At 52.1% G+C, this 14,178-nt stretch overlaps 1 protein-coding gene across 1 annotated transcript in view; it reads right to left on the minus strand.

Annotated features, from left to right (window-relative positions):
- The window catches only part of LOC116188772 (extensin-like), a 46,492-nt gene extending 38,625 nt beyond the window's left edge, over positions 1 to 7,867 (minus strand). The window contains exon 1 of the mRNA XM_031518245.1: positions 6,824 to 7,867. Coding sequence (XP_031374105.1) covers positions 6,824 to 7,867 — 1,044 coding nt within the window. The remainder of the gene's footprint in view (positions 1 to 6,823) is intronic.
- Between the last annotated feature and the right edge of the window lie 6,311 nt (positions 7,868 to 14,178).

Here is a 14,178-nt window from a genome sequence, read left to right on the forward strand (position 1 = left end):
GGGGCTCCTCTTGCGTACCCACGTTGATCTCTTCTGTCGGCTCGAGCGAGGTGAGTTGGCGATCCTCGAGGCGGCGCAAACTCTCTTCTATCTCAGGCACTAGACTGTCTTCGTCGAGCCCTTCCCCGAAGTATACGGGTCCGGGCTCTCCGAGACATTCTTCGGGTGGGTTCGGATCAACGCGTCGAGAATTTGGATTCGAGTGGAGCCTGGAGAATCGAAAGAATTGTCTTAGAAAAATTTAGAATGGTATGAACAAAAGAGTAAGGAAGAGAGAGTGGAATAGACAAGGGTTCAAAAAATGCATATAGGGGATTCATTGATAGTGCGGATTACGAAGCCATAACAGAGTTCCCTCTTCCGTCGTGCGGCTTACGGCTACGCTAACACGCAGGAAACATCTTATACATAGATAAATCTTACACATCGGCGATCACAGCCGAATAGCGCATGTGCGCACCCGAATTTCATCTCGTCGGGGCACGCATGCGCGCGCCTAAGCAAACGCGGCTTGGGAGTGTCCACCTTCCCGGGGACGCGCGACGGACGCACGTGAGAAGGAGTCGCCACTTGCCATTTTACGACCCGAGGGTCGAGGGCCGGCAAGTTACCCGGGTCTAGGGGTACGGGGTACACCTAAATGCTAAGGCAATGGTCGTACGGAACCGAAAATTCCGAATTCGGGGGTTCTATTACGTGCGGGCCTATATCCCGCACGCCCTCTCGGCACTCTAGTTTGCTAGGCTTGCCATTTTGTTTATTTATCGCGTGATTTAGAGTTGCGCTCGACTCGCCCGTTTTGACACCGTAAATTCGATGAATTGATCAAGTTGGACCAAGAGTCCGAAAGATGAGTAGGCTTGTGCATCGAGGAGTCGGTTCATTATCTTAGCGTTACAGTTCATCGAACCGTGATGGTTGATTCTCTGCGTGAACCGAAACCACGAGTATCCAAGCTTATTCACCCTTTGGTGGCGATAGACCAACTTAACCGATCCAGCACTCGGACCTCTCGCTCACCGATCGGGGATCCTTACAAGGAGATGAATGAACATACAAATAGAATCCTCACAATGTTCTCTCGAACAATTACAAAGTATAACCGAATAAGTAAATGGATCCCGATCGGTTTGCATTGGGCCACTATTCCGCTCCTGCTCACCGTGTATTTTGAATAACCGATAAATAAATTAAGGCAACGCAGGCTCAAAGAGCCGGGGGTCGGGTCCGATCGAACCGTCGGTTTGCAGAAAAACGACTTGTTTCCACTGTAACCGTTGGATCGATCGAGCTCCCGGGTGATATCTAAACACGTTTCACGCGCTCAATCCAAATCCGCCTTCCACATAGGCCGTATTCGGAGTGTGACGGTGAATCGAGGCTAGATCCCATTCCGCACTCGGGTTGCACGCGCTCGGTGAGTTAAGAGGCGTTGGACCTCGTGTTCGGTGATTTGGGGCGTTGGACCCCATGCAACACGTGACTTATGGGTTCGGGCCCGAACCGCAATAAATCATGAAAAGCAAGAATAGAACGGAAGAAAACTGATGTAACTGACACGATACGGAAAGCAACTGACAATTGTCGGTGAATACAGACAAGTGGTGTATTAAGTCGAATGTACGTGATTTAATCAGTTATTACACGTGGTTGATTGGCAAACAATGCATCTAACCTAGGCAAACATAGAGGGCGGGCTAGGATAAGGCTCTAAGCCGATTACATGTGTGTGTTTGTTTTATGACTCTTATTCAGTTAAGTGTCACTGCGATTTCACTGAATTAGCCAAACTCGTGTTTTGACTCTAGATTGGAATCTAATATTCCACTATCCATTATCTAATGTTTATTTAAGTCAAGTACATGATTAATCCGGTTCTTCGTCTTTTTCAACTGAAATAAAAAGGTTCACCACCGAATCTACGTTAGGAAGATAGAAACATCGAAAGTGAACGGAATGGGCCGTACGAATGAAACTCGCACCCGAACGGGCCGTCCCTTTTCGTCCATAGATCGAGGTGTTTCCGACTCCCTAAAGCCTAGGATATCGATGAATCACGGAATGACGACTATGCCCTTGAGTGGTAAAACATGTGATGTTCATATATAAATTAAAGATCGTGTGACACGAAGAGGTCTAAAGAGGACTCGCGCATCTCGACTCGAGCCGCCTCAAATTGGGCCCGGACTCGAGTCATAGTACGCGAGTACTTGCTAGACACAATTCTATTCGTGTTACACGTCTCGATGTTTTGAAATTATGAGCTTTTAAGGAAAAGGGCATTTCCGCCGTTTCATGAACCATCGATACGTTTACGAATTAATATTCAATTTGTCCAATTATTTAATCCAAGTGATTTAATTAACCGAATGATACGTCTCGTTTCTCCCATTTGTGAAATTATTCGGTGGTAGTGATCTTATATCGAGGAATTGTGGACTTGACGGATAATCTTCCAAAACTAACTCTCCTAGGAGACGGCTAGCACATGATCGACGATAGAAACACAAAATATGGGTACACTCAATTCCAAGGGACGATTCCGAAACAACGAAAGAGACCGTCCTAAGCCCGGGATGGGTCAAAGAGCACTCGGCCCCTCCTCCAAAGGTTGAGCCGAGAGCTCTCCATGACCCGACTTGGGTTATGGAGGGCCCCCTAGATCGATTCGGATCGTATCTTGCATGCATAATACGTCAAGCACGATAGTAGCGCACGTTTTAACCAAATCGATGCCGCCATGATCATAATTACGCAAACGGGCATACAAACATGCACAAACAAAATATTTAAAGGAATCAATAAAACGGCATCGACTCATACAACGACGAAATGGAAAATACGGGAACCGACTTATTTCGAGGCGAAAGAGGATTCCTTGGACCCGTGTGGTCCAAAGAAACTCTCGGCCACCTCCCATGAGGAATGGCCGTGACTTTCAGTGGCTCACGCGGGTCAAGGCGACCTCTTCAACCCCGATTTAAGTTCTTTCCCGTCATGATGCATGTGTTCATACGACGTATAGCATGATAAACGACGTACATTTACATGGGAGTAGGTAAGAACGTAAACTTGCATGCATTTCAACTTGTTAAACGCCTTAACACCTCATATCAAAAGAATATCGGAGATCCTAACTTCTCTAAGTCGTAGAGGAGTGTTACCTAGCCTCGGAACACGAGGAAAGAGTCGGAGAAGTGGCAAAGGGAGTCGGGAGACTCGGCTGGAACGAACAGACCCGAATCGGAGCAGTCGGGTCAACTGGCAGACCCGACTGGCAGTCTGGCTTGTCGGGGCCGTATTTGTTAATCGGGATGGAATTTTCGCGCGGGGCCAGTTGCGTTGGATTCCCAAAAGACAAAGGATCGCGCCTGTGGTGGTTTCGGGAGGAGAGCATGCGTAGATTTTCTGGAAATCAAAAACAAAGTCGGGTCAGTAAAAAAGGACAGACCCAGTCGGGTCAAAACAGACCCGACTGGCACCCAATGAAGAAACGGCTCCACAGGAGGCTCCCGGTGGTCTTTTGATGTAAGGTCGGTGGCATTGGACTCCTAACTGGCTGAGGATCACGGTGATAGGTGGTTCGTAGCGAGATTCAACCCGAGCTGACCTGTACGTTCCTTCAAAGTTCGGGTTAGAAAAGACGACCTGAGGAACAGACCCGACTGGCACCCGATGAAGAAACGACTCTACGGGAGGCTCCCGGTGGTCTTTTGGTGCAAGGTCGGTGGCATTGGACTCCTAACTGACTGAGGATCATGCCTACAGTGGTTTCATGAAGATTAGACATGTCGATTTTCCTGAGAGATGCAAAGAAAACCGGTAAAAACTAGAAAAAATCTGTGAAGGGAGAAAGGAGAGAAATGGCGGTGGTGTGCGGTTGAGCGGCTCTCGGCACGCGACCACCTTGTCACGGGGGAGAGTGAGGGTCATGAGGAACCCCTAGGAAATGATGGCACGACTCGCCATAGTCGTGAGGTAGTGGAAATGTCGGGGAAGCCCGGGAAGCCGTGAAACACCTACGGAACCCGTTTCTGGACAGAGCTGGTTCGGGCTGCTGGGAGCTTCAAATCGCAAAACTAACACCGGAAATGGACTCGGGAGGTCGAAAACATGTGGGATATGAAGTTTGGTTGAGTTTGGTTCGGGTTGAGTGGCGGTCGCCGGAAAACGGTTGAGTTTTCCGGCAATTTTGCCTTGGTTTCGGGCTGAGGGAAAGCTGGACGAATTGTTGGAGTTTGAGAGGAATTTGAGAGAGTTTTTGAGTGAGAAAGCTAGAGAGAGAGTGCAAGAGGAGTTGTGATTAAAGTGTCTTGCAATTAGGCACTTATAGGATGTCTTAATGAGCCAAATTAGTGAATTTAAGTGCAATTAGAGGGGGGAGCTTAGGGGTTCCGAATTTTGGAGGGAAGATTAGGGTGGGGAAGTTGTCTTGTTGAGTGTGGGGAAAGGAAGAGAAGGGAAAGTTGATGGGAGGTGATGGGGAAGTGATAGGAAGTGATGGGTGTAAGAAGGATTTGAAATGTGTGGAGGGGGTAGCTTCTTGAAGCTTGGAGCCACCGAATTTTGGGTTTTAGCCGCGGCTTGGAGATTGAGCCGTGGCTTGGTGGCTTGGCTTGGCTGAGCTGTGGGTCTCATTCGAATAAGAGAAAAGCCGGAAAAAGCTTGAGACTTGATTGAACGCGCGTCCGGTCTCTGATGTCCGATTAATTTATAGATTTGGAATGCTTGAACGAAGAGGATTTGAATGAGCCCAATATCGCCATACGTCGTGTGAGCGAGCGTTCGGGTGACTCGGCGCCTCGAGAATCGATTTTGCCCTGTTCGGACATTCGGAGTGGAGTTGAGCGTCCCCGGTCCCCGATTGCTCCTTGTGCACCTTAATGTTCGTTTCGGCGACCCTTTTGCCCCGCGGGTGATTGTTGGCTCGTCGTCCTCGGTCGGGGACCGTTGGCCCGGGAAGGCCTAGGGACTTCGACCGGGATTTTCTCAGTGTGCCTTGAATGCCTTGAGGTGCTTGGAGGTTATCGTGAGGTACTCAGAGATCGTTGTGGTCTCTGCTTTCCGTGGAAATACCCGAAGGTTCACCGGGAGGCGTTCGTGATCACTGAAGCGTACTTCGGGAGATCGAGCCGAGTTCCGGAAGGTTGTCTGAAACTTGTTCCCTGGCCCTGGTGGTCCCTGGGCGCCTGTAGACCCGTTTTGAGGGGCCGCTTGCTTGTCAGTGGAGCGAATCCCGGGAGCTCTGTCAGAAAAGGCGTCCGTGGGGGATCGGGGTGTCCCGGCTTAAGCAGGATGTCCCGGAAATGCGCCCGGACGTGTCATTGGTCATTTTGGCACTAGGAGGGATTTTTGGAGCCCCATACTGGGCACCTTTCGGTCCTTCGGTGACTCAGTGATGAATAGTGCCACAGTGCCAGCTCCGTTGTTTTCTGGATTCCTCGTTCGTCTGTTCTTCTGACTGCTTTCTTCCGCCTTTCTCGGTGGACCGTGTTTTTCTTTATTGTTCATGACCTCGTGCCCGCCTATTTGCCTCCGATTGCCGGGCGATGAATAGTGTCCCGAGCTTCAGTCGGGAATCCTTGTGCGGGAAGCCGGTGGACCAAAATGGGGTGCTGACAGCGCAGGACTGAGGTTCAGCTGCTAAGCTCCTCGTCTTCCTGCGCCGGGCGGATGTGAACCCCTGAAGGAATCTCCTCGGTGACGGCATACACGGTTGGCAAAGCGTCGGTCGTGTCGTCGAAGTCCGAGGAAGGGCCGTCAGAGGTGCTCCCGATGATGAGTGGAGGCCCGGGGAAGAAATGTGATAGCGGGGGGACTGGAATGTCCCTGTTGAGCCTACCATAGTGGGTGGCGAGGCGGTGGAGACGGTTGCTCCGGCGGGCCTCAATGATTTCGTGGCAAGAGGGGCGAAAGCCAAGTCCCCTCCTATGCTTGTATTCCTCAACTTCAACGGGGCGTTGATTCCTTGTCCCCGCGCCCCAAGGCCGGGGCCGGGAACGTAATTGTGGCGCAGAAGGACCTTCCCTATCATGCGGTCGACGCGGGATGGCCCGATCTTTCCGTAATCCCGAATAACGGAGACGGTCTCGAAGGAGTGGAAGGGCAGGTTTTCGTCGTCCCCGACGCTGATGTAAGGGACCGCCGTCTCCTTGTAGATGACGTAATCCTCCTCCCCTTTGACCGTGATGATTTTCTCCTCGACGATGAATTTCACCTTCTGGTGTAGCGAGGACGGAATGGCGCCGGCCGAGTGAATCCAAGGCCTTCCAAGGAGTAGGTTGAAGGCGTTCGGGATATCCAACACTTGGAATGTGACGCTGAAGGAGCATGGGCCGATATCTATGAGGAGGTCGATCTCACCGTTTACCTCTCTCCTCGAACCATCGAAGGCTCTGACCGCTGTTTTGCTAGGACGGATGCGGTTGAGGTCCACATTTATCTGCTTCAAAGTGGTTACCGGGCATACGTTGAGTGCGGAACCGTTGTCGATCATGACTCGGCCGACGATATGGTTGTTGCACTTGCAAACGATGTGCAGTGCCCGGAAATGAGCGCATCCTTCAGGGGGGAGCTCGTCGTCCGAAAACGAGATGGTATTGGAGAAGATAGAGTTGATGGTTTCCTCTATCCGGTCCGGGGGCGTCCCTTTGGGGACTTGCGCAGCCATCAGGACCCGCATGAGGGCCTCCCTGTGGGGTTCCGAATTGAGTAGGAGGGCGAGCAACGAGATGTGGGCCGGAGATTTGGCCATCTGCTCAACCACCTTATACTCGCTCGCTTTGATGACTTTCATGAAGGCTTCGGCCTCCTCTTCTGTCACCTTCTTGGACGGAGTATGTAGGGTCCTAGGCCTCGTCTCCTCTTCAGTATCGGGCGCCTTCCCTTTGTCGGTGGTCGCCGGGTTCTTGTATAACCGTCCCGAGCGGGATACGCCCATGACGCTGAATTGTTGCTCGAGGCTCCCGACACCTTTTTCATAGGTCCAAGGGACCTTGTCGTCCGAGTATGGTTCTCGGTCGAGAATATCTATGACGAGCGGGGCAGGAGGTGCATCAATCCCGGTGAACCCGACTGCGGCTTCTGCGGGTATGTGCTCGATCACGAAGGGGGAGGAACAACCTTGCTCGCCTTCGCCCTTCCCTGATGTGCATAGGGTGATCATGTTGATGGAGGGCTCCGGAGCCGATCCATGGTCGGGGAGAGGATTGGCCTGTACGTTCGGAGGCCTTACAGCATTGAATACGACTTCCTTCGCATCGATCATTTCCTGGATCCTCTCCCTCAATCTCCAACAAGTGTCCAGGGTGTGCCCTGGTGCACCCCGATGGTATTCGCACTGCTTGCTTTGATCTTGGATGGTTGGATCGAAGCTTGGGCCGGGCGCTATTGTCCCGATCTTATCGCGAATTTGCCGGTAGATGTGGGAAAGCGGAACCGGCAGGGCCGGGTATTGTCGGCGGGGTCGCGGTTGTGCTGCACCGCCTAGTTGACTTTGCGGGGGCGGGACTCGTTGTGTCGGCTGAGAAGTCCTAGGAATAGGAGGTTGGTATTGAGGGGCTTGGGACGGAGTAGGGGCATAATGGTGGACGACAGGCGACGGCGCCGTAGATGGGGGTGGAGGCGGTGGTGCGGAATAGTAGATTGGTTGGGTAGAGGCTTGAGGCCGATATTGAGGCGCCTGCGGGGCGTAGGAGGGGGCCGTGGGAGGCGTCGCCGTGTAGTTCATCGAATATTGCTGAGGGACCTGTTGGGCCGTGTTGACGGTATTCACCGTAACTTCCTTTCCCCTTCTCCCGCTTGAAGACGATGATGTCGCGGGGACCTTCTTCGACGACTCATCTCCTTTGCTGGTGGGGTCCTCCATCCTTCCGAGCTTGATGCCCAAATCCAACTTCTTCCCGGCCTCGATGAGGTCGAAAAATGACGAAGTGTGTGCCAATAGGTGTGAATAGTACACTCCTCTCAGTGTGGAGTGGAACAATTGGATCTGTTGCGCCTCGCTGATCGGGGGAATGTGCTTTGCGGCTTGGGCACGCCATTTGGCGGCATACTCTTCGAACTTTTGGCCCCTCGCCATCTCTTTGGTGCTTAACTCCAGGAGGGTGGGAGGTGCTTCCGCGCAATATCGGTATTGGTCGGTGAACTTCCGAGAGAAATCCTCCCATGTCGGGATGTCCTCAGCCTTCAGCGACATGAACCAATCGAGGGCCGATCCCGACAGGCTGTCTTAGAAGGAGTGGATGACAAACTCCTTGTATTCCCAATATTGCAGCATCTTTCCCCGGTAGTGGCGGAGATGGTGGCGCGGATCCGTCGTGCCCTCATAAGTCTTGAATTCCGGGATCTTGAACTTCGGGGGCAGCTGCATGGCCGGGAATAGGCTGCAGTCGCCGTAGCGCGCGTCGGGACGAGCATCACCCGCTTGTAGGGCCCTTAACGTTTCTTCCATCCTCTTGAGCCTTCGTTCCTGTTCGGTGTCAGCCTCGGGGAAGAAATGCGTCGGCGAGGCGAACTGGGCCGCATGAATCGGCGTGCCCGGTTCGTGGAAGGTGGTGTCTATGGGGGGCGGCGCCTGGTAGGAGGGGTCGACATGAGGATGTAGAGACGGATAGGAAGGGAGCTCCGCGGCTTGAAGATGAGTCGGAGCGGGTGCGTTGGACGCCGGGAAAACCGTCGGCGGAGGTATCGCGTAGGCCATGGCTGGGGCCGGTATGGAGACAGGCGGAGGTGCAGATAAAATGTGTTCCGAGGATAGGAAGGTTGCCGGTGGAAGAGGGACGGCCGTGGGGGCCGGTGGTGGCGGATATGGGCCGGTGACAGGATGAGCCATGGACGTGTGCAACGTTGGCGGCGGGGGTGCCTCCGTGTCCTCCGGGGCCTGAGTCGGCGGAATCAAAGGAGTCGGCTCGGTCGTTGGCCCTTGTCCCGGTTGAGGTGTGGAACTCGAGGAAGCCCGGTTGGGTCCTCTGAGCAGGGCGAGCAGCTCTGCCATGTTAGTGGCCATTTGGTTGACCGTGCCCTCGAGGGCCGCAATGCGGGCTTGGTCATTGGTGGCGGCGGAGGTTGGTGAGACCGGTGGCAGAGGCGCCCCTGAAGACGCCGGGGGCGGGAGATGTGTTGGAAGGGCGCCGAAATACACCGGGAGTACGCCTGCAGGAGTGAGAGGCGGCGGAGCGTGCGCTTGCGGTGGTTGAGAGAGAGTCGGGACCGAAGGGTTGACTTCTTCCAAAACATCAATGCGATCCCCTTCCGCCATCCTGAGCCGTTGACGAGTCGGGTAGCGGTATGACGCCAGTTGTGATCACCTAGATTCCAAGAATGTGTAAGGGCAAGCACCGATGTCTCAAACGATAAGTGCGAAATAAGTAAAATGACAAGATGTATGAGATGCATGAGTTTTCAAAATACTAATGTCATTACATTGATTAGCTTCGAATTCCATAGTTTTACAAAATAGAACATACGACGGAAAAGAAAGGAACATAAACGTAAAGCCGACATCCCTTTGCGCTCGGTGGCCGCTTGAAAGCGGCGTTGGTCCAAGCGAGGGCAAAAATGGGCGCGTTCACTAATCCTAGGGGTGGGCAAGGTTGCGCGCCCTTTTGTGCACTCGATCCAATTCCGCGCTTAAACGGGCCATCTCCCAATCTAGGTGTGCGACCCGGGCGCGTGCTCGAGTCAGCTGTGTCTGAAGCTCCCTGTAGTCCGCGACCTCTGCGCGGGAGTCAACAAGCTCGCAACGGAGCCTATCCCGTTCCTCCTTGATTGCTCGTAGCTCCGTGGGCATGGCCGCTTGGATGGAACTCTCGGCTTCGGGGGCGAGGGTGGACGTAGCGCGGGGAGTCGGGGCGGCATGGGACGGTTGCGGCAATGCCAATCCCCGTGCGTAGAACCGAGCCACGTATGCTGAAGTGGCGGCGAAGACTCGCTCGTCATCGGTGGGGTGTTCGGGGAAGTACAGACGCTGTATGGTGCTAGCGTCCCGTTGACGGCGGATCTCCCGAATCTGCAGGAATCTATCGGTGGCCGTGGATGTAGAGTCTGCCCACTGGATGCGGAAAGGTAGACGATCCGCCTCGGCGGGAATGTCCTGTTGGCCACCGAGCTGTCTGATTACCCGGCCGGGGAATATGAGTGTGCTCCCCAAATGGCTGAGAAGGGGGACTCCCACAATCCCGGGACATCCTGTGATCATGGGGCCGCCGGGGTTCCATCGAGTGACCCATAAGAAGCGCGCGAGCGTCAACTCACGCCAAAAGCGCCTCCATTCCGAGAAACTGTGCTCGGGAGGTGGGATAACCGGTACCAAGCGCTCGATCAGCGAACGCTCGTCGGCGATGTAAAAGAACGGATGTGATGAGCAAAAGGGGCGGATATGGGCGAGAAGCCAAATCTGAAGTAGGTGCGGGGATCCCCTCATCCTGCCGCGCCGAACCTCCCTAACATAGTCAAGAGACCGGACGATCTCGGCTAATAAAGCCTCCACGTAACTATGGCCTCCCACCGCTTGGAGGACGACTTGGGCTATAGCCCCATCAATGAGGTTCGGCGAGTACGGAAACAGGAAGGTGCCAAAGACCAAGAGTAGGAATCCATGGCAGGCATCGCGCTGATAGGAAGCCGTTGTAGGCGTCATTGCGCGGAGGAGCGTCCAATCGGAGAGCCATGCGATCCAAATGCCTTGATCCCACCTTTGATGAAGCTCCTCGTGGATGTCTTGAGCCGGTATGTGGAGAAGAGTGGAGAGTTGACCCTGGATGGTTGTGAACGGGTTCGGCACGAAGATGCCGTGGGTCGTGGGCGTAGGCCTCTGGATGAGTGCCGTGTACTCCTCGATCGTAGGTGCTAACTCCGTCACTTGGAAATTGAATACCGCGTGCTCGGGATCCCAAAGTTCGGCGGCAGTCCTCAAGAAGATCCAGTCCACCGGGGTCTCGGTGAGCATAACCACGTCTCCGATGATGCCCTGGATGAATGCGTGGTCCACCGGTCGGAGAGTCCTCCAGATGCGCATGATGTCTTGCCTTGGTGGCGTGATCGCTTCGAGCCTAAGGCCGGGAGCCGGGCGGTCCATCCTTACCTAGATGGAGGAGATGCCGGCTTAACGTTTTTAGAATCAAATCAATGCAATGTCCTAAATTTTTTTTTTTTGAAAAAATGTATGCAGTGCGGAAAGATAAACCATAGTTGTGTTCTTTACAGTGTACATCGCTCTTTCTTACAAAAACAACAAAATGCCCGTCCTAAAAAACTACGGGCCGACTCAAGGACTCGACTTTTGGGTCGGTTGACGGCATGGAGGTAAAAGTTGGTCCAGCATGACGGTCCCTGTGTATGCATGGTTTTCGGTGCTACTGGGAGAACCGCTAACTAGGGATGGGGGCTCCCGACTCAAGGGTGTGAATTCCTTGAAATCGAGCGAGGATCTTTGGGGGCCGGTTCGGTGGCATAGCCGACTCGATCCGTTCCCTTACTCGGAACCTCTGACTAACCTAGCTTCCTATATTGGTGCCCGTGGGATGTCGGACAAGGTCCCTAAGAATCTAGTATGATGTGCAATGCATGTGCGGGAAATAAAATGTGCAAAGTAGATAAGCGGGAAATACGAAAAGCGATGAATAAACAAGCAAGCAAACAAACGGGATTGAGCTCGAACCCACTAAGTAAGTCCCCAGTGGAGTCGCCAAGCTGTGCGCACCCGAATCTAATCTCGTCGGGGCACGCATGCGCGATGCCTATGCAACGCGGCTTGGGAGTATCCACTTTCCCGTGGGGATGCGCGACGGACACGCGTGAGAAGGAGTCGCCACTTACTGTTTACGATCCGTAGGTCGAGAGCCGTTGAGTCGCCCGGGTCTAGGGGTACGAGGTACACCTAAATGCTAAGGCAATGGTCATACGGAACCGAAAATTCCGAATTCGGGGGTTCTATTACGTGCGGGCCTATATCCCACACGCCCTTTCGGTACTCTAGCTTGCAAGGCTTGCCATTTTGTTTATTTATCGCGTGATTTAGGATCGCACTTGACTCGCCCGTTTTGACATCGTAAAATCGATGAATCGATTGAGTTGGACCAAGAATCCGAAGGATGAGTAAGCTTGTGAGTCAAGGAATCGGTTCGCTATCTTAGCGTTACAGTTCTTCGGACCGTGATGGTCGATTCCCTGCGCGAACCGAGGCCGTGATCATCTGAGCTTACTCATCCCTTGGTGACGATGGACCGACTTAACCGACTCGACACTCGGACCTCATGCTCATCGATCGAGATCCTTACAAGTATATGAATAAACATACAAATAAGATCCTCACAATGTACACTCGAATAATTACAGAACACAACTGAATGAAATAAATGGATCCCGATCGATTTGCATTGGGCCAATATTCCGCTCCGGCTCACCGTGTGTTTTGAATAACTGATAAACAAATTAAGGCAACGCGGGCTCAAGGAGCCGGGGGTCGGGTCCGATTGAACCGATGGTTTGCAGGAGAATCGATTAGTTCCCGCTGTAACCGTTGGACCAATCGAGCTCCCGGGTGATATCTAAACACGTTTCACGCGCTCAATCCAAATCCGCCTTCCACATAGGCCGTATTCGGAGTGCGACGGTGAATCGAGGCTAGATCCCATTCCGCACTCGGGTTGCACGCGCTCGGTGAGTTAAGAGGCGTTGGACCTCGTGTTCGGTGATTTGGGGCGTTGGACCCCGTGCAACACGTGACCTATGGGCTCGGGCCCGAACCGCAATAAATCATTATATGCAAAGACAAAACAGAGGAAAACTGACGTAACACAGACGACAACTGACAATTGTCGGTGAATACAGACAAGTGGTGTATTAAGTCGAATGTACGTGATTTAATCAATTATTACCCGTGGTTGATTGGCAAACAATGCATCTAGGCTAGGCAAACATAGAGGACGGGCTAAGATAAGGTTCTAAGCCAATTATATGTGTGTGTTTGTTTTATGACTCTTCTTCAGTTAAGTGTCACTACGGTTTCACCGAATTAGCCAAACTCGTGTTTTGACTCTAGATTGGAATCTATCATTCCACCTATCCATTATCTAACATTCGATTAGGCCAAATGTATGATTAATCCGGTTTTTTTTATTGTATATTTTGTAACTGAAATAAAATGATCCCCACCAAATCTACAATAGGAAGAAAGAAACACCGAAAATGAACGAAATGGACTGCGCGAATGAAACTCGCACTCGAACGGGTTGTCCTTTCTCGTTCGTAGTTCTAGGTGTTTCCAACTCTCTAAGCCTAGGGTATCGGTGAATCACGGAATGACGATCATGCCCTTGGATGATAAAATTGCGAGGTTCGGAAATAAATTAGAGATCGCGTCACACGAAGGAGTCTAAGAAGGACTCGCGTGCTCCGACTCGGGCCGCCTCAAATTGGGCCCGGACTCGAGTCATAGCACGTGAGTACTTGTTGGACATCAATTCTATTCGTGTTACGTGTCTCGGTGTTTTGAAATTGTGAGCTTTTTTAATGGAAAAAGAAAGGGCATTAACGCCGTTCCATAAATCGTCGATGCGTTTACAAATGGGCGACCAATTTACCCAATTACTTAGTCCAAGTGATTTAATTAGCCGAGTGGCACGTCCAGCTTATCCCATTTGTGAAATTATTCGATGTTTATAGATTTATATCATAATTAACGGGCTTAGTAGATGCTTACTCGAAAATAACACATCTAATGAGTAATTGATATAGGATTGATAATTAAACGACAAATACAATTGCAAAACAATTTTAAGAACCGACTTTCAAGCGGATAAAGAGGCCGGTCTAGACTCAAGGAGAGTCATGGGACACTCGGCCACATCCCTAGGGAAGTGACCGAATACCTCCTTGACTCGTCCCCGGATCTTGGACGGTCTCTTACACCGGTTTCAATCGTTTCTTACATTCACAACACGTCAATCAAAATAATGATACGTGTTTCGGTTATTCGACACCATTATAGTCATAACCACATGAATCACACAACACGCACGAACGGGTTATTCAAACGGAAAACAACAAAGACGACATTGGCTCAACTAACAACTAAATGGGTAAAACACGAGAATCGGCCCGTCTCGAGGTGGAAGAAAACTTCCCAGACTCAAGTGGTCCAAGGAAGCTCTCGGCCACATTCCTCCAAGGAGGGTC

Source organism: Punica granatum, chromosome 8 (assembly GCF_007655135.1).
Source record: "Punica granatum isolate Tunisia-2019 chromosome 8, ASM765513v2, whole genome shotgun sequence".
In the NCBI taxonomy this organism is placed as follows: domain Eukaryota; kingdom Viridiplantae; phylum Streptophyta; class Magnoliopsida; order Myrtales; family Lythraceae; genus Punica; species Punica granatum.